General features: G+C 42.6%; 1 protein-coding gene across 1 annotated transcript in view; it reads left to right on the top strand.

The window, feature by feature from the left end:
- The window catches only part of RSPO3 (R-spondin 3), a 62,707-nt gene that overhangs the window by 34,105 nt on the left and 7,500 nt on the right, over nt 1-21,102 (top strand). The window contains exons 3-5 of the mRNA XM_087775608.1: nt 1,211-1,402; nt 2,897-3,043; nt 5,456-5,653. Coding sequence (XP_087631734.1) covers nt 1,211-1,402; nt 2,897-3,043; nt 5,456-5,653 — 537 coding nt within the window. The remainder of the gene's footprint in view (nt 1-1,210; nt 1,403-2,896; nt 3,044-5,455; nt 5,654-21,102) is intronic.

Genomic DNA, 21,102 nt, shown 5'->3' with positions numbered 1-21,102 from the left:
ATGGCATGTGCATGTTTATAAAATTATCACTGGCCTGAGAAGAAGGCAGAACAGGAAGCCAACAGTATTTACAAATAGGATTTACAAACGTAAATGAGGACTGGGTTTCTCTTACATATGAAATATAACCAGATGTCTCAGGTTGAGAGATGAAAGCTTACACTTAGAAAAATACCTGGGTTTTTCATACAAGACAAGGCCAAAAAAGAAGGGACACAGGGTCTGGAGCTATTTGATGCTTAATTATTTTTCAGATCCAACACCTATTTAAGAATGCAACCAAGAAGGAATTAAAAGTAGGTAACAACTTCTAAATTACAGGACGATGCAAAACATTATTCTCTACCACTGAGAAGTAATACACTGATTAATGCCTGCTACTGAAAAGATAGTCTGCAATAACATCCTCTTTTCTGCTAGCCCCAAGCCCCTAAAGAAAAACTGAATAGTGTTAAGCAGTGAGTGTAATAAGTTTTCCTTTCCTTGTCTGAAGAATTAGAACAATTCAATTGAAAGGCAAATATAATCCTACCTATGCTCCATGCTGGGACTGGAGCAGGGTAAATCCCACAGTTAAGTCTGAACATCAGGTTGTAATTGTCAGAGATTAAAAACATGCCAGAAAGAACATTCCAGGGAAAGAAGGAGGGTGAGAAGGATGGCTCTCCTGCGTCTTTTTATTAAGGCAAACTAGCAGCAGATCTTACAGGGGCATACTCCTGCACAGCAGAACTCAATCAAATGGCATTTAGTCAATGAAGGAAATTATACACTGGGTTGATTTTTAATCATCCAGCTAGGAAAAGCAAAGATAAGTGAACATGTATTTATCTGCTGAGCCAAATGCATACAAGGCAGAAAAGCCACTGAAAATAACTAAAAGAAAAATAACTATTCTCTAGGATGCTGCTGTTCCATAAAATCTATTTCAAATATAATTTGCTGTTAGCTTTTTCTGCAAGATGTGAGCACATCAGCTGGGCTTCTCATTTTTATGCAGATGAAATAATCACTGAAATGAAACGTCAGGTCATAAGAGACACAAGAAAAAATGAAGCAATCTTTAAGAGCTGTCAGAGAGGTGGATGGTCCACCCTTCCAAGTACAGAAGAACCATTATTTCACAGCCTTGACTAATATCTTGTTCTCTCACCGTTTTGTTTTGGTTTGTTTTTTGTTGTTTTTTTTTTTTTAATTCTTGTCTTCTCAGTGCATCCTAACGTGAGCCAGGGTTGCCAAGGAGGGTGTGCTACATGTTCTGACTACAACGGATGCCTGTCATGTAAGCCCAGGCTCTTTTTTGTTCTGGAGAGGATTGGCATGAAACAGATCGGAGTATGTCTTTCCTCGTGTCCAAGCGGATACTATGGGACACGGTACCCCGACATTAATAAGTGTGCAAGTAAGTGCTGGGGAAAGGGGAATCACAAGGATTTGTTTGTTCTCTCTTGAATGCTGTGTCCCTTTAGGAGTCAAGTCAACAGAGAAGCAGACGGACAGGCCGTGTCTTTATTTGTTCACTTCTTTTATAGTAGTGCAGTAGATACTAACCCGAGCAAGAAGTTAAAGCGAAAGATCACAAAACGGCCTAAAGCTCAGGGATCCCAGCTCTGCGTGAATGACCTGCCTAGGACCCAGGTGATGGTCTCCTCCTCTACACCCCCATGCGAAAGGGAAGTGCTGGTGGGTGCCAGGCATTGCCCTCCAGCAGCAAGAGGGAGCGGTGGCAGCTCCGAAGAGCGGGGGCCGAGGGATGCCAAATCTCAGTGGCTGGAGCCATTTAACCCACTGTCCTTACCCGCCTGACCCCTGTGACAAGGAGAGAAGATGGCAGGTGGCATTCTTTGGAGATGCGGTTTGCCCTGGTCTCTTTATAGCTTGTTTTACTCTCAGTGTAGTCCTCTAAATGCCTGTAGCAGCTGGCCAAGTTTCAGCCTGATTTGGGGGAAGTTACCGATTCATGTTGCCTCCCAGATGGGAGACAGAGAACCCAACTCTATTTACCGCTCGGGCAACATTTTGACCCCACTATGTATTTTGAAGCATAAATGAACTGGAAAAGATCACAATGTCCTCTCCACTCCTCTTTTTGTTGTTGAATTCACTGTTTTTAATCCCGCAGGTGATATAAAAACATAAGAGCGACGGCCAAGCAACCCTCCCAGTTTTTACCTGGTAATAAAAGTTATTTAATGAACGGACCCCAGAGTAAAGTCTTACAGAGTAACTTGACACTGTAAAGTATTTGCTCACTTCTTAGCAGTGTGTGGCCTTGCATCTCAGACATGAGCTGTGCCATACACAAGTTTTTATGTATTTCTTTTAAAAATATCTGAGAACTGGGAAATATACCACTGATGCTAATTTGGGTAGTCATATAGAGAACACATGAAATACTACAGGACATCTGATTGAACATCAGGGAGTCATTTAAAAAAAGAAAAAGATGTTGATGCAGAACAGTCTTAAGCAGATTCTGAATTCTGGCATATTTTTATTTCTCCTGGATGAATGGAGATAGATGGTGTGGAACTGGCCCAGTACCTGTGCCCTGTGGGGTTAGTTAGTACCTATGCTGTGTCAGTGTAGGGCAGAAGCAGTATATTGTTATTCTGATGTGCTGTGCTCTGTCTTCCATTTGCATAGGTCTGCAAGAAGACAAGCAGTGTGAGGCCGTTCAGCATCAGGCCTTCCTTATTTAATCCTCACTCATGCCAAGGTCACTTGTGGCTGGCCTCACTGTGTGTATAGGCCACGAAGAAGATCTAAATATAAATTGTTTCCTTTGAAGATTGCTTAACTTTGCTAGAACTGTGTGATTCTCGTATATGTGAGAGAGCCCATGGTGTTTCATGGCAAAGAGCAACAACATTGCTGTTTACTGTTTGCATTTCAGAATGTAAAGCTGACTGTGATACCTGCTTCACCAGAAACTTCTGCACAAAGTGTAAAAGTGGGTTTTACTTATACAGTGGAAAGTGCCTTGAAAAGTGCCCTGACGGGCTGGAAGCCAACAATCACACGATGGAGTGCACTAGCATCGGTAAGTCCGCTCCCCCGTGTCCTGCCTGGTTTTCTCACAGGGGATGGGGGATCTAAGGAGGGCATGAGTTGCAAGATCAGTTACACCACCAGGGAAGTGCAACTTAAAATGGCAATGTTCTGCATGACAAGATGTATTCCCAAGCACAACAAACTCAAGGTATTTCCCAAGCCTGCTATTTCACAAGAGGCACAAGCTCAGTTGTGCCCCACAAACACAGCCTTGACGCTAAGGGCAATTCTGCCTCAGGAAATACGGCCTGTTTGGTCTGCCCTGAGGTAGAATGACATCCATCTCTTACTTGCTCTGTTACAGTGTTATGCATCACTGCTAACATCAAAGGTTCAAAAATCCTGAGCCAGACCCCACATGTAGTTGAAAGATTAAAATACTAACTGCTTTGCTTTAGCTCCCTTCTACTACCTGAGCCTTCAAAGCACGCGTGCATCAACATTTTGAAGCTAACCTTCACAAAGGTGAAGGCTAGAAACTAAAACATTAAGGAAAAAAAAAACCACAAAACCCCAAAAGACCCAAAATGGTATATGTGCATAATCACCTGACTCCAGAATTTGAGGATTAAAATAAAACACCAAATGGTGTGGCACTGTCACTGAAGGAATGAGATAGGCGACACTGGTCCTGTGACTCACTGGCTGCGGAGAAGAGACCTGCTTTTGTATCTCTTCAGCCTCTGACTCACAAGCTCCGATTATTCACACCAGAGCAATTTTGGAGGTCACCACACCTAACTGTCTGCTCCATCCCTCTGCCACCCCTCTGGCTGAAAGCAGAACGAGTGATATATTTGCCTCCGGGATGCTGTAGCTGACATCCCCTGCCATGGGCATGCCGAAGCTGCGGCAAGGTTCAGCTTATTTTAGTACGCTGGCTGTGAATTGTGGTGGCTGAGGGCTGCGAACTGCGGTGGAAGCGGTAACCTCTTCAGCCACCAGCAACCAGGGAGCACTTAGGCGCAGTCTGGCCATGATGGAAATCTCCTCCCCCACAGTATCATGCACATAGCTCTCCCTGGCATTGCGTGTTTTGGAGGGGAAATAATGCAGGAATAAAAATAATGTACAGTAGTTTGGCATTTTCCTGCTCAAATATATATTAGTTCAGGTGGTAGTGATGGTTTTTACAGTTTTGTTTTCAAGCAAAGGCTTTCATCTATGAAATAAATTCAAGGGATCATTTTTGTTTCTTGATGGCTGTTTCCAAGTGCTGTAGACTTAGCTGCTTTAACAATGAGTCAGTCTCAACTAGGAAAGCCATTTAAAGCTGCGGACGAAAAACAGAACCTTTTTGCCCACGTGAAGGCCAGTTATTTTAATAGGAGAGCTCCAGTGTAATATGAAAAACAAAATGACCCACATGACAATTCACTGGAGGAAGGCTCAGAGATTGCCTGCGGTCAGTTATATTTTTAGGTTTTGAAAAATTTGGAAGTAAATTCTGGAGCTGGAAAAATGTTGACTTAGAAATTCGTCCTTATAGAGGGGCTGGAATTCTTTCCTTCTTCAGCGGTGGTTTATAGTCTTAAGCACGCATGTGAACAAAAAGTAAATATAAATGTTTACTATCTTTTATCAAGAGAAGGATACTGAGGAAATGGCACAAAAGAAGGATAGTTATTAAAAGCATGTTGTTAAGCTTCCAAGGTTACTCCCATTTTTGTCTACACTGTCTGGACAAGTGTCCAGCTGTACACCTTTTGAGTTCCCAATAGTATGGGACTATTGGGAATAGTATGGCACATTCAGATCACTGTGGTTTATAAACTGTAACCCACACTTTTCTGAAAAACTTCCACCCCCCCAACCCAAATTCACCTCTGCTTTGCCTACTTACGGCTTGAATATGCTACAGATGATGGCTCTTTCACTATTTAAGTTGAATACCAAGCAGCAGATCACCAAAGATACTCGATTCTTAATGTAATGCCTTTCGATATCAGTTGGTCCTTTATAACTCTATTGATTTCCAAATTCAATACCTTTGAGACCAGCTGCAGCAGCATGACCCAATGACTTCACTCTCCTCTCACATAGGCATGACCAAATTTTAATTCCACTGAAGCTACAAGGATTTATACCTCCACAAAACCACAGCAACCTCAGAACAAGCCCCAGTAACTGATTTCATTGAGACCAATTGTGGTGGTGTTGCCTCGTTTCATGAATGGAATTACAAAAGAGTACAAAATAGTAACTGACATAATTATTTGGCATTATTTTGTGCAGTATATCCTCAGCAGTTCAATTTCTGTCAATTCCCTGCTGAAAATCCTGATTAATTCCATTAATTTTTGCCACCTTTTGGCTGCTGCAGAATAAAATTAATGTACCATATTTATCGTGTATACAAAAAGATATTGGCCAGGCTCAGCTTGTCCTATGTTTATTGCAGTGCACTGTGAAGCTAGTGAGTGGAGTCCATGGAGCCCTTGCACAAAGAAAGGAAAAACATGTGGTTTCAAAAGAGGAAATGAAGTAAGGGTCAGAGAGATCGTACAGCATCCGTCAGCAAGGGGCAATCCTTGCCCAGCTACAAGCGAGAGCAGAAAATGTATTGTACAAAGAAAGAGATGTCAGAAGGAAGGAAAAGGTACAACATTATCATCGTCATAATATGAGATTGGTATTGTGCTTGTTTAATAACTCACATCTGAATTGCCAGGCCTCGACTGCAGGCTTCAACAAAGATCCCATTGATGTGGTGTTCTTCGGGCTGGAGAGAGCTGTGCCCTTGCCTGAAGTAAATAAAGTACTAACGCTGCTCAAAAAATGCGCTTTGTGTGATCTAGAGAGGACAGGGTGGGCTGGATGGGAAGGCACATCCTCCCTCCGTTCTGCTGAAAGAGCTGCCAAGATGAGGGCTTGCATGTGGAGCTCAGAACAAAGAGATCCATTGTAAAACATGTCATGGTGGGAGTTGTTTTTTGGGTACCAGGCAGCCAAGTTTCATGCTTCAACCATGGGATTCCTCCAAACCGATTCCTATTTCATGCTTCCCTACAGGTAAGACCATAACTCTTGCAGTTGCAGCGCTGTGGCCTCTCTCCCACCCTGAACTCTTTCTACCAGCTCTGGCTGAACAACATGGCCTGATTCTACCATCTGCACCAGGGTGATGGAGTCCCAGCATGGGAGAAAGACCACAGCACTGTGCAGCAGCCAGGGGAAACTCCACTTGGTTCTACCCAGTAAGCAAGAGTGCCAGCAGAACTGCCCCTCCATGCGAGCCAGCTTGTTGGACTTATTCCCCATCATGGCACCTAGTGAATGGCATCCCACATGTTAAGAATGGGAGATGCTTAAGAAGTCTATGAAATAATAATTTATAAAAATTCTACCCAGCAGAGAGTGTTGTTCCCTTGCTCCTTTTTCTCCCCTTCTTGCAGCAGGGAAGTTACTTGCTCTGTCCCCACTGCAGCCTCTCTGGTTGGCACAGGAGTGTCGATGGAATATTTCCTTTTCCCCCTCCCTCCCATTTTCCCCATCCTTCCCATTTCCCCATGCCTTCTATTTCCCCCTTTCCTCCCAACTCAAAAGCAAGGTTTCACCCCTTTTGAGGATGAGTGGAACAGGTGGAGCAGCTGCCTCTGTGTGAACATCTGTGAGCCATCATGAGCTGCTGGTACCAAGTAGTAACTTACTGTTTCACTGTTACATAGCTGCTAGGGTTGCTGCAGGTTACTTATAGAAATGTTAAAGGGGTTTGGAGCTTGTAATCCTTTTGAAAGTTGGCTTGTTCCCTGGGGATATACCTCATCAGAAGGGAAATAATGTTAGAAGGAGGATCTTATGAACCAGAGAGCTACAGGTGCCTCCCCCTCACCCACGAACTGGCTAGATGTACTGATTTATGGGAACCTATGAGGTAGATGTCACCTCCTCCTCCTTGTGTCAGGCAGTGCCTTGAAGAGGTAGAGAGGTGTATCTGCCTCAGGGGAGCAGCCAAGGCAAGCTATTTAAGGATTCTCTTATGCTTAGAATCTATGTATGTCCAAAATGTCCATGCTTGCTTCTGCTCCTGCACAATGGCACAACTTGAAACACAGCCTCTCATTAGCCCACTGTAACTGGGGGAAGAGTCCTTTTTTTTTCTACCAAAGCTAATTTTGCCAGAGCTGAAAATATAGGACTGAACTGTAATTTTGGAACTGAGAAACTGGGTTTTTCTGGGATGATAATGATGCTGTGTATTTGCTTATGGCAATTTGGCAATCTCTTCAGACTGGACAAGACATTTCTCTTTGAGAAGTGCCTGCTGTTCCTGGGTAGTAAATACTTTAGAAGAAACTACTCACGTATTTTACTGTCAATTCTTATTTCATGGGATCTGAGCCAAACCATACTTGAAAAATACTGCACACCACAAGAATTCGTTCACCATCATGAATCTTTCTTTTTTTTTCCTGCAATGTGCATAAAGGTGGGGTTTTTTCCTTCCTTTTGAGCAAGTCACAGACTATATTCTAGCCTGTTTTACACTCAGTAGACAATTCCTTCAAAATCAATGCAGGCAGATGGAACCTGTGTTCCAACTCTACCCGTGCCCTTGGGATTTGTATGTCTATGTCTGAGAGCCATTTTTTTTTTTTTTAATGTTCTGAAATCCACCATTACTTACTCCTCAGTATCCACAAAAGTCTGTCCCATTCACTTTTATACACCTTCACAGGAAGACGAATTTAAATTTTTTTTTAAAAAAGATAATTCTTAATAAAACTGGGGAAATTCACACATGAAACATTAGGTTAAAATAGCTTTAAGGGATGGATTATGGTGACAAGACAGGAAACTGAGAATTAAGCTAAAAGTTTTCCTTCTGTTGGAACTGGAATGGGGAAATTAAGCTTTCGAATGTAATCTCCAGGCAACTTATCTTCCCTACTGCCACTGTCCCTTATTACACAGAGAGAAACTTCTTTTTCCCTTTGAACAACAGAATAATTGCACGAGAAACCAAGCCAGGCTCTGTTCTTCTGACTAGCTGTGTCCAGTCAGTGCGTGCAGAAGGAGGTAACAACAAAAACACTTTGGGAAAGGGAAGGGAAAGTAAATATGCTTGTATTTACGGTTCAGAAATATTGAAAATGTATTGTACGTCTCCCCATTGCCGCTCAGGCGTTGCTTTGGAGTTTAGCTTTCACAGCATCGGCTTTTGAAAGTCTAGCAGCAGATGCAGCAGTTACCAGCAGTGCTGCTAATCTTTTCTCCGCGGCCATGAGGAGAGGGTTAGCTCAGTCAGCCTCTGCCATTTCCATGTTGAATAGATATCTGTGGCCGAGGGAGTTAGGGCAAAGACCACATGATGACGGGGTATGCTCGTCACAGATGCCTCAATGACTTTGCTCGAGAAGTTGAGGTCAGAGACAGGATGTTAGTCAGTTAGGTCGCTGCTATCACACAGAAGCAAGGACATGTTTCTGGAACGGCTACGCAAAACAAGATAAAATGGATGAAGAGGGGTTTTTTTTGTTTCCATCTGCTGTTGTGTCATTAAAGCTGGTGAGATCTATTACAAATCTTTTTTTCCCTCACTGGCTATAAAATGAAGTTTTACTGGGAGAAGGTGCTAGTATTTTCAGAATGCATGCAAACAAATGGGAATAATGAGGATACAAATAGCCCCACTAACCTAAAAGGTTCTTTTTACTCATTTTAGCACTAAATTAGTTGATCCCAGTGTGTTCTGATGTGGTAATTCCCATGTGTTTCACATACAGGCTCCCTTTATAGTTCATTCCCATGCAAACCTCACTGTAATTTATTTCATAATTCTCCTCTTTTAATCCCATGATGGTGAGTTCTTTTTAGTCTGCATGACTATATGATTTTAAGTTCCAGTTTTTTCTTCCTTTCTTTCCCTCACACTTTTTGTTTTGTTCCCCCAGTGCAGTGCACTGTTACTTTTACCTTCCCACACTTACCTTCTTGGCTCCTACTTTTCACTGACAGACATACGTTGAGAGTCACGTGTTTCCTGTAGCCATGACCATTAATGGCAAATGGCAAATAGATGTATTGGAAAAGCATAACTTGCAGAGCTCTTAAAACACTTCAAATTATCCATCAATATTATTTCTTTGCCTTAATAAATGTGCTCTGGCCAAACACAAGTCCCTGCGGACTGCTGTCCACAAATGTGTGAGATGATTGACTTTTACTGTCCAAAAGACAAATATCAGAATTGCATACAAAAGTATCTGTGGGGAAGGAATTGCATGTTTTCATGCATGAGTAATTCTGCCAAGAAGAGAACATTCACCATGTGACTTTCTGTTGAGTCCCAACTAAACCCCCCAGAGAGCAGACAGTTTAAGTGCTTTCAGAGAACATGTTCTGATCAGTTTGAAGAGACTAAAAACACTCACCAAAAGACTAAGTGCATAGTTATGAACAAGGAAGACATCTTAGAAAGCTGGGTATTATGCAAGCCAATAGATAGGCTACATTGGTTACACAGTTGTATTGTTGTAAACAAATAAATAATACATTTCAATTGTTGCTTGTTCATATATTGATTCATTTGCATGCTGGTGGCATTTAGATGTTCAAAGGAGAGAGCCAATGTTAACTGCATCCAGTTCTGTGCAAACACAGACTAAAAAAAGTTCCTGTTCCTGACAGGCAAAAATTCAAGCATTAGACATGAAGACGTGGTGAGATGAACGTAGAATAGCCTATTTCTTTTTCACTGTGGAGTGTAGGCATTGTCACCTTTTACAGTATGAAAGCAGGATACTGTTATGAAAGAAAGAGGGGCAATTTTAGTCAAAATTCACAAGACTGCAACCCCCTGGAGGCAAGGTAGCTTGTCAGTTAATGGTTTGTGCTGTAAGGAGAATACAGGTATTATGCTGTGACTTTTTTTTAGTGCACGGCAAGAATAAGAGAGAAAGCAGTGTCTTTGAGATGAGGAGATGAATTCTAGATGCAGACTGGCAAACAGAAGGGAACAGGATTTGTTGAGTAGTTTTAATGAGGAAGTGTATATATTTTGGGGAAATAAAGTAAAATAAATTCTTCTATCCTGCATTGCATACATGTGAATATAAAAATCCAGATTTTATTTGAATAGCTTAGAGAACTGAGACTCAGGTCATCTCTGTTGTTAATTTGAACTCCACCCCTTATTGCTATATGTCCGCATAATGCTTCAAACATATTAGCCAGATCATGTCTGAAAATGTCTCCAGTTGGCTATGGTGTGAGGAAGGAATCCTATCAGGCATCCATCAGATTTCCAAAACCACCACTCAGCTAAAAATCCCAAGCCATTCATCAAGAATTTAGCTGAAAACAATGTAACTTAATACTAACAAACTTACTTAAAATATTAGGCAATAAACTAATTTCACTCACATAAACTCATTGAGTTACCCACCCTAATGTACACGGTCTGATGCTGTATGGATCCATGTAACAACGGAGCACAGAGGGCTCTGGAGTCTAAACTAAGTTGCCCCTTTAGTATTTCTCACAAAGAAAAGTTTCTGCAGTTGATCTGCAGTTGAGATGCACTAATTTCATTAACAGTCAGTTATGCTGTCCCAGGCAAAACAGAGAAAGAAAAAGAGAGCCCCTACTAAAATAAAAGATGTGTAAGTTGCATTACATTTTAAAATGTACGTGGATGTACAGTCGTGAAGGAAGCCATTTGAAATCAGTGGGAGTTTCACCATTTCTTTGTACAGGTTTTGAATCATAGCACGTAAAATCAGGGTCTTCACAACCCACAGAAACTCCTGTGTAGCCACTTACGACTTGCCTAAATATGTGCCACATCAATGTGTTTATTCATGTGGTAATATCCATTTTTCCCAAAAAATTCTGGACTGCCAGGTCTCTGGAACAATTGCTTGTGCATTTTGTTAAGCTCTGTTGTCACACTGGACAATCTGAATTTGACGTGGATGCAGTTTTCACAGAGAAGGTTTTGGTATCTGAGAATTCAGACCAGGAATGACAAGCTGGGACTCCACTGAGCTTATGTAGGCTTGGCAAGAGCATGATGGGATTCACTGCACTTAAGCTGGACAGCTGAAAATTAGTTGGTTTTGTCAAAGCAAGGGTCATGTTAACGGTGGGGTTAATACTGCACCTGGGGAGGGCGATCTGTGACACTGTAAGATGGATTCTAAGATGGGCAAAATAATTTGCCTCCTGAAAGTGCCTGTTTTTTCCAATGACTGCTAAGGACAGCCTAGTATGAGTGATCTGGACTTTTACCTGTTAACTTTTAAATTAAAGGGCACATTTTCTCCATCTGCACAGTAATGACTTCGCAACACTGCACAATCTGAACAAAGGTTCACCAAGGCTGACTCTCTAAGCAAGATGAGCATGTTTTAGGGGATCCATGGGTCAGCCACAGTAAAACAAAAAGTAGAGTTGAAAAAGACTCATTCCTAATACTAATTTCATCTAGTGTTGGCAAAATCAGGGTTAGAGCAGCATTTTGTTGTGTTCGTTGATAAACATCTAGTAATGGCTGTACACCTGCCTATTCAAAGGTGAATTGCCCTTTACAGGACAAGCCATGAATAGTCGGTCCCTATACACTCCACACACCAAAGATAAAAGTCTCTTCCCAGGACAATGGAGGCCCACACCAGTCCAATAATTCCTCAGTGTACTATTTTTAAACAAATATTTCTGTTTTTTTTTTTAAAAAAAGGAATTGGGGGACATTCTGGATATTTTTGGTACTGAGTATTTTTACTTAATTACATTTAAGTCCTAAGCATTGCTACATGGGAAAGTAAGATATTCCAATCACAGCTCATCCCAAAAGTCACATCCTCTCCCTCATGTATAGCTCAGTGGCATTTAAAACAAGAGGGCTGGAGCATGTGAGCCGGGGAGACATCACAGTGCACAGTTCGCTCGTGTAACTGTGAGAGATGGGGTGTCCTGTGTGAAGGTCACTCGTGTGGTTATGGTTAATGACCTTACTCCATGGCAGGTCACAGGACTTCTGAAGCCTCAAAATGAACACAAAGCTAATTACTGCATCCCTGTGTTTACATACTGCATACGCCAATGGGTCATAACTCTGTCCTCTGCGAGCTTGAGTTACTATAATTGAGGAGTCTGTCTTGTGAAGAGTTTGGTTGTTTATTTTCTGTTTGGTGCTGCCAAGAGGACCTCTCATTTCCTTTCCTTGCAGGGGTTTTGACTCTTTAACTTTAACACATTTCCAGCCTCCAAGAGTGAGGCTGTTGAGACTGGGAATCCGCTAGTTGCAACATGAAGTGAAATGGTGTCCTGGGGATACCTTGAGCAAGGCAGGGCAGGGACAGCACAGGGCTGCCCACCGCTGCGGGCCAGCAGACAGGGGTGTGATCTAGAAAAGCGATCTGGGTGAGAAAGGTTGAGAGGGGAAAAACGGGACCGATATGAGTCAGAGCCATTTGTGAACCCAAAATAGCTAGTAGTAGAGGAAGTACTGGCTCTACGATTCAAGGGCTAAAAAGTTTGGAAAAAGGCCATTTTTAAACTTTAATCATAGCATTTTTGAAATTTAATCACAGGCAGTTTTGAAAGTCTTATTAGGTTACTACCAGCAAACTGAGACCTTCAAATCTGAACTAATTAACAGTACTATTGTTTTTTGCTACAAGTATGTTTATTTTGTTTGTGTTAGTGTGAACATTAAATTCTTATCATACCTCCCAGTTCTGACAGACATGTATCAACCGTGCAAGCAGGTAATACATACACGCTGTGTGCCTCTGCCCATATGGTACTATACATGTATGCACGCAACGTGTACATGTGCACCGTGCCACAGTTGTATTCTCTGAATAATATGCATCTCGATGAACAGTAAGGCTGAAAATGGCTACGGCTATACACCAACCTGTCAGGCCCTCACGTATCAAGATTGGTTTTAGCCTTGCAGGGTGCTGGGCCGACGCTGTCTCTGTGCTCCTTGAGAGATGTTCTCCTCTCCTGTTGCCAGCTCCTCTCTTGCCACCTTCCACCTCCTCCCTGTCCTGGGGGGCCTGGGAGCAGAGGGGAGGTTGCTCAGCTGCCCTGAGGTCCTCTGGAGCATGCTATAAAAAATGTGCTGGACAGGCTGCTGCTGGTAAACAGCATCAACCTTGTATTAACAGGAATGGTGTCAAAGCTGAGAAAGCAGCGTGTGGTCAATTGCTCCCATAAGGGAAGTGAATCAGAAAAAAGCTGATTGCATTCTTCTGTTAAAATGTGAACGATGTGAGAGCTGTTCTCCTCAGATCACTAAACCAAATAAGGGATAGAAATCATCTCTTTTTCTCTTTCTGATCTTCCCTTCTGGTGCCTCCTTGTGCTCCAGAATTGATTGGCTGGCTGACTATCTTGTAGATGCCTGAGCTCTGTAGGAAAAACAGGAGGGAATACAAACTTCTCACAAACCCCTCTTCCTGCCCCTTCCAAAGTGCCCATCAGGTATTCGTTCAGCACCAAATTTCCAGCACCTGCCTAAAAATCTTCCCTCTTGAATAAAAATGTTTGGGATTGAGAGGAGCAGCTCCAGCTTTAGAAGGTAAAATCCGCAGCTATGTCTATACTGCTAAAGAAAAGCAGGCAAAGGTCTGCTCCTTGGCCACAAGGCCAAGGGCCACCTTCTGGCTTGCATCCAAACTAGCTGGGGCTATTCCATCTGTAGCAGACTTGACTGGGGAAGAGGGACGGCTGTTGCAGGTCAAACAGAGTCCTAACCCAAACTACCAGTTATGCTGTGCAGACACGCAGGGGTCTGCCTGGTCTCTGGCCTTTTTCCCTAGTACAGCTGTATTTTATTTATTCATGGCACCTTCACCTTCAGTGACTTCACATTGTTGAGTTTCAGGGAGAGACAAATAGGAAACCGTGCCTTCTCTCCCCTCTCAGCGCAGGGCAGAGACCATGTGCAAAAGAGCAGAGTATCGTTTTCTCTTACCCCACGTCATTTCCTTGCTCTGCCTGCACGTCCTCACATACTCGTCTTTCTTTCCACACTGGTCTTTCTATCACTTCTTGCAGTCGATGCTTCCAAAGTCCTTGCCCTAACTTCTAGTGCTTTAAGGAGCTCTTTCTGAGGGAGGGACATGTTTGTCACAGCTGGAAGAGGAAACGAGCCTCTTCCAGGCTGCATGCCACAGCAAGACATCTTGACAACTTCTTTCTCTTGATTCTCCAGAAGACCACAGCAAGCTGTTTTCTCACCTTTGGGCAATATTAACACAAAGTAAAGGCAAAGGGAAGTGGCTGCTGACAGCAGGGCTCCCCCAGCCCTTGCCACCTGGAGATCTAAACCCCTCACTATTTTGCCCTGTGTGCCCCGGAAAGAAGAACAAATGCAAGAGAGGAGTTTGCTAGTACATCTATCAAATTTAGTCCAAGAATGCAAAACATTTGGGGTATGTGAGCTACAGAGTAAATCAGGCAGTGGATGTTTCAAGTCTAATGGTGACACAAGCAGCACTGTTTAATCAGCTAAATCCCGGGCTGTGGAACACTTCCATGTATAGCAATGCTGTTATAACACTGCCAGTCATGGACAGCAATGGCACTCATTCACTATTGTATTATAGCTGCCCTTCTTTTAAAGGGCCCGATCCAAGACCCACTGAAATCCCATTGACTTCAGAGTACTTTGGATCTAGCCGTAAAGAAGGGATTTTCAGCATTCCTTTGTAACAAAGTGAAAACAAAGAAGCACTTTTTGGCTGCTGTTTCTCCTCATCTTACTGGATGTTTGTCTGTTCTTCCCCACCCAGGCAGCTCTGTTTGCTTTTCCCCACCCAGGTCTCTGCATCTCCAGTCTCCTCGTCTCTTCTCAGCTCACTCTTCCTGCCAGCTCTGACACCTGATGTAGCCTTTGGTCTGCTTAGGCTGCCACCTCCCAGCTCTCTTCCCACCTCATAACTTTGAAAAAGAAAACACTCACTGCCATAGCTTTCCTTTATAAAGGTCCAAGGGAGCTTCAGAGCATTCCCAATGAGACGATAACATCCAATGTTATTATCAGAGATAGTAAAGATCAGGAGAGAGGTTGTGGGAATCTCCATCATGGGAGATTTTTAAGGAGGTTAGACAAACATCCATCAGAGACAGTTTAAGTATAGTAGTTCAGCCTCATTGCCTAGTAAGGGACCAGATAACGCTTTGATAAGCATTTCTAAAATTGCTACAAAATTTCCACAAAATTTTTTCTTGCCTGTTGCCTTCTGTAAGACTTCCACAGAAAGACAGTGTACTGCACATTTACAGAGCACAAATCCAAGTATCTCTGTCCATTGATATCGATATAAGGCCTCCTGCTGTCTTTACCAAGCTCAGACTTTTATTTGGGCCTGAGTCAAGGAACTGAAACCAACTTTCCTTTCATTTTGTCCAGTTCAGTCATTTGTGTTGCTGAGATATCTGTTCGTGTTCCTCTTTGCATTCATCAGCTTTGAATCATTGTTATAGGAAGAGTATAGGGCTGGATATTCTTACAGAAAATTTCAGTGAACCTGTTACACTAATTCACCAGAGATATAAGCTAGCAACTCTCTGCCAATGAAGTTATACATACTTTAAGAGCAGATGAAGATGTGGCCCATGAGGGTAAAACTGCCGTATGCTTAGGCCTGAAAAGAATAAGCTAATTTTAAGGACTGATGCAAACAAATATTGTTTTTCAGTAATTTTTATTGAAGCAATTTTGCAGTGGCAAGAAATTAAAGAAAAAAATAGACATTTATCAGTTAAAGATGCAGTGGCCATGTAAAGTTCAGAAAAAGCATTTCCTAAACTTTCTATTTTTAGTTTCTTGAAATCCAAAATGATAGCAAAAGAATTAACCAGCAGTCCATGAGTGACACATATACAGGTGATATTTAAGCTAGAATTTAACGGTCAACTGTGGGGATTTTTCTATTGTTTTTTGGTTTACAAGCAAAATGACCCAGTAATGAAATTTCTCAATTCTAATCTAATCCTCCCCAATATCCACGGCAAACAGTAGCCCCAGTAGAAAGATTTACGGCTACAGTTATGTCTCTGCTTTGTTCTTAAGCATGTATTTACTTCTGCCCATTTGCTTTCCGAAATTCTCTCTCTCATTTGTCATCTGAAGAACTCTGTTTAAAAGGAAAACAGGCTTCAGACATGAAACACAGCTACATTCCTGAAACATGAGATGAACAACCTTTAATTCACGCAACCTTTCATTTACAGTAATGTTTAATGGATGAGCCAGTTTCATTATGGACAGTGCCTCTCCCTGTTATTAGCCTGCAGAAAGGTCTAAAACTCTTAAGCATTTAAAGGAACGCTGTTTCAGGCTCTGTACTCTCTCCTTCCCTCCCTCCCCCGCTCCCCATCACCCTTTCTGACCGCCCTTGTTCTAAGTGCATAATCTAAACGCTGTACTCTGCAAATTGCATTTATTGTTGGCTTCGAGCTTCGAAGGACCCTTCTGAACACTTTTTATACAAATCCTAACAAGGTCAGAGTTGGAAAAATCTCAGCTGGTGGACTTGGATCCCATGAGCTAGTGACCATTTATAATTAATATTAATGAATGGCAGACGACAGATGTTTATTGCTTAAGTAGAAATGTGCATTGCTAAACCAAAAGGATTTAGTTTAAATCCAGATGAACTGACTTTATTTCTTGTACGGATGTGGGTGGTGGGAGGGAATGCCAGTGGGTGATCCAGCCCCTGCTACCTTTAAGCATGAGCAAGGAAATGGTACTCTGTAAAGAAGGATCCTGAGCTCTCTGTTTGATTGAAGCACGATGTTTGGTGCTTCAAAACATTAACTGAAGTAAGGAGGAGTCTCTCTGTCCACTTCAGTGGCTCTGACTTGCACCAGTAGTTGTTTTCATCCATAGATCCCAAAGCACTTACCAAAATTAAGGAACTGTCATCTCCATTTTACAGTTGTGGAACATGAGGAAGTCATATGAAGACTGTATTATAAAGAAAAAAAAGGTTCATCACTGAGATGAAGGATCACATTCCCAGCTGCAGTCTATTTTATGTTGCTGTACTTTTTTCCTAGTGGTCTTAAATCAAACTAAAGCTACGATAGATAAATCTCTTAAGTTTAAATGTGACACAAAGGAAGATGCAATATGGAGATGGAAGAGTCTTTGTGAATCCCTCTGAATACTACAGGGCATATTCACATTTAAGGTTGATGGAACCTCTGTTTTCTAACTGAAAGCAACTCACTTTCTCCGAGAACATAAATTAACTTCCCGGACATAGAGACATCTTGGGTAACATTTTCAAAAGCACATGAACAATTTTAAGTACCTTCTTAGAGTTTATGGCTGAGGTTGGGGTAAGGGTCTATTTGCTCTGGATTCTTTGGACAAAGCATCCTGCTCCTTTTAGTATCTTACTACAGTATGTATGCACTAACTGTTTGCTGTTTTCTTGCCCCAGAGATTTCTGCACTTCTGTATGACAGTCTATAAAGTATTTCTGAGCATGTCATACCAGACCCTTGCAAAATATTATTGGTTTTACAGGGTTGGTCTCAGGTGTTACAGAATAGTGCCTAAGAAGTTGCCAGAAAAAGCAGGTGATGCTCAGATTTGTAGAGATAGTGAGTAGTTTCTCTTTTTGACTAACATGAAAGTTCTTGGAGCAGGCAGGAAAGTGATTAGTTACTCAGTTTTAAAGAGAAGCATGAACATATTAGTTGACTAGTGTACAGTGGGCTGCTTCATCTGGAGGCAGGAGGCAGCTGCAAAGAGAGACTGCACAGTCCCAGTTTTCAGAGGCTAGAGAAGGTCCTGACTTGCAATACATTGTAGTACAGAAAATATCACTCACTGAACTTTTGCTTCGGGTTCCCTAGAACCTTTTTGCAGCCCTATAATTTGGCTCCTGTAACCAGCCCCGCCATATGAGCCACACATACCCCACAGGAACACCTGGAAATGTAAAGCCTAGGATTGCGACCAATTTACCAGCATTGCTGTAGCACTCTTAAGACACCAGCCAAGCACGAAGCAGAAAAATAAAACATTCCTATAGCAAGTTTTGCTGAGCTGCCGTTGTATACTGCTGATAGGAATGGTGCTAGACAGGACAGAGGCCAGATCTCCTGGTTGGGTTGCAGACTTTCCTTAGCACTTGGTGGTGCCCTCGGCCATGAGGCTGCTTTCTTATCTCAGTGGGGGCTGGATGTCCTCTAACCTTTGGGCCATCCAACCTTGTTCGTATCCGGTCTAAATGGTGTGGCGGTCAGTTTGTGAAGTATACTAAGTGAAGCAGACTCCAGTGATGCACCGTCACATGGCATACTCATTCTTCACATTCCACTTCAAGCTACTCATAAAGTCGGCTGCTCACTTCAGTGTGCAAAGCCTGTGTTACTACAAACAGCTCTAAATGCACAGTTCATTCCCAGAGGGATTTAAAAAGAATAAACTTATCACATTCTTGGAAAGAAAAAAAGAAGACAAGACAGCCTGGATAAAATTTACATGGACAATTTCGATCTGTGATTCATTTTAAATTGAAGACTTACGGGCAATGTTAAAATATTTGCATTCAAGTTTTTTTCATGCACATCCTCCATGACCCCTACTTAGAAAACTTTTTTTAATATTTTATAGGCCTGAATTTTCCAAAGGAATGGAAAATACCAGATTACCAAAGTCATCACATTTCCCAGAAACTTGCTGATTTCAATGAAGCCAGTGGAAAGTAGGCAGGTTTTGAAACAACTTTGCCTTTGTGTTAGGTTTCTGCCTAGTATCCTGCCAGCTTGTCCATTGGGTTGGCCCTTGGAAACCCACCTGGCAGGCTGACAAGGACTCCAGAGCCTGAAAACCTGAGATCCCTTTGACAGCATCTTAGTCACCCGAGCTCCCAGAACTTCCTAGGACTAAGCCCTGAATCACTTCGGCATAAAAATTTCCTGAGCCTTTTTCAGGGGCAGTCCAAGAGTCTTGGTCATCCCAATCCCCTTCTCCGCAAGCTGCTCTCTACCTGGTGAACCGCCAGGTATCCTCTGAGTAGGTGAGAAAAACTCTTCAGAAACATATGGAGATGGCCAAAGTGATGTGTCATGTCACACTTTTTGAAAGGGGACCTTTGGAGTCCCTGATCTGTATGAAACTTAGAAACCTGACCTGTCATTTTAATCAGGATGAAAATGTATTTGGAAATATCGGCACTACCCAGAGAGAGGAAGATCAATGCTTTGGCCAGCTGAAATAGTACACACACATTGGAGACACAAAACAGAAAGAAACATCCGTTTTTCAACACCTTGTTTTGAGAAGTATCCTTGAAAGCAAATTCTCCCTTCATGTACACCAGAGGACAACCTTGGTGACCTCCATGTGTTTGAGCAAGTACAAGAGAGGGCAGAATCGGGCCTCTGGTGAATTTAAGTAATAGCACCCTGGCTCTGGGCTGATGGTTTTGCTGAGTAGATCCGTCAGGGGCTGCCACCCCCCTGCGTGTCAGCTACTGCCGACTGGCTGATCCATCCGTCAGGCTGGCCTGGGTTACCTGTGGGACACGCACGGGCTCCCGTCTACCTGTCAGCACAGGTGTCACCCCAGGCGGGAACGCAAACAAACTGAGCTTAGAGCGGAGGGGACAAGTGAACCGTGCAGAGCGGGGCCAGAGGTGCATCCTGTTGACTCCTCATCTTCCTTCACCTTCCTGGCACATCGGGAAACTTAAGGAGATGTAAGGAGGGGGCTCCAGGGGGAGCGTGTAGCTGCACCTATACCAGCAAATGAAACGGTGGAAGATGCCCAGGTTCCCTGGCCCTGGCGTCTAGCACCGAGGCAGAACTGCTGGCCTCGCCCAAGCATTAGTTGGCACTCACAAATCCCCTCCAGGATCCATATTCAATCATCAGTATAGCCCAGCTCCAAGCCGTGGTCGTTTAGGGAAAAAGGCATTCTTACGGATGCATTCAAACATTGGGGTCATAGGAGTATCTTCTGAATTGGCAGGTTACATTAATGCAATTGGTTTAAGTAAAGCCAAGGAAAACGGCTTCTCGCATTTATTCCTCCCTTCAGAGCACTCCGAGTACAAATTTGAGTGCTAAAGAAACAAGTTTCTTTGGGTATTTTCTCCTTTTTACTATTGTACTAGAAAGAGTTCAAATGTCTGCTGAGGCGCTAGCATCTGTCTCTTATCATGTATAACTTTTCTTGATTATTTCTAGAGAGGCAGACTAAACATGCAGCTCTGACATAATGCAGCATCACATTTTTATTTCTGGTTTGCTCAAAAGCCTGCACCAGATGAACTAAGTCTCTAAAAAGGACTATATTTATGACCCCAATCTGGGCTAATGGGAGGGCTTAGATTATTGGTGCCTAAAAGGAGAACAAACTATTATCAATTTCTGCCAATATCCTGATGCTCTAACAACAGGGTAAGGTTTTTTGGTACCAATCGCTGCTATTGCCAATCTTTGTATTGGCATCTGATTCCGTTATTCTTAAAAGAGGCATGTACAGTGGACTTGGACACCCACCTACCTTTTTGCAACTCTTAGGAGAGCTGTAAAAATTAAATCCCACTCAGAAGCCATTATTAAAAATCTCAAAGCAAGCTCAGCAAGAAAACGCCACTTTCCTAAATACCAGCATGGTGTGTGTCACTTCCCGTCCTAAGCAATGCGGAGTGGTTTTCTGCTCTCCTAAATAGACTTTGCTTTCTTCTCTTTGGAAGCTGTGTTCGAAGTTTATAAGCTGCAGGATCTTATAAGATGAAAACTGTTATGTAATTATAAAATTGCTGTTGTTAGCACAACATTAGTCCTGATTAAAACAAGGCTGCTAACAAATTCCCTTAGTCCCAACAGACAAGTGCAAAGGAAATAAATCCCCACAGGCTCTGGTTTGAAGAGACAGCAGTAAATGTCTCCACAAACAGTAAACAGAACTCATCATAGAAATCCTCCTCCTCTGGCTGCTTCTTTGACTGGAGGATATTCTTGTATTTTCAGGCACTGGCAATGTCTTTTCTATGGCACAGGAAAGGCAGATCCAACCCATTTCTATTGCAAAGAGGTCATCACAAGATAGTTAAGCCA

The sequence above is a fragment of the Nipponia nippon genome, unplaced genomic scaffold (assembly GCF_047370975.1).
Source record: "Nipponia nippon isolate SJK-2023a ecotype South Korea unplaced genomic scaffold, ASM4737097v1 scaffold_4, whole genome shotgun sequence".
Lineage (NCBI taxonomy): Eukaryota > Metazoa > Chordata > Aves > Pelecaniformes > Threskiornithidae > Nipponia > Nipponia nippon.
This window is presented reverse-complemented; position numbering and strand designations above follow the sequence as displayed.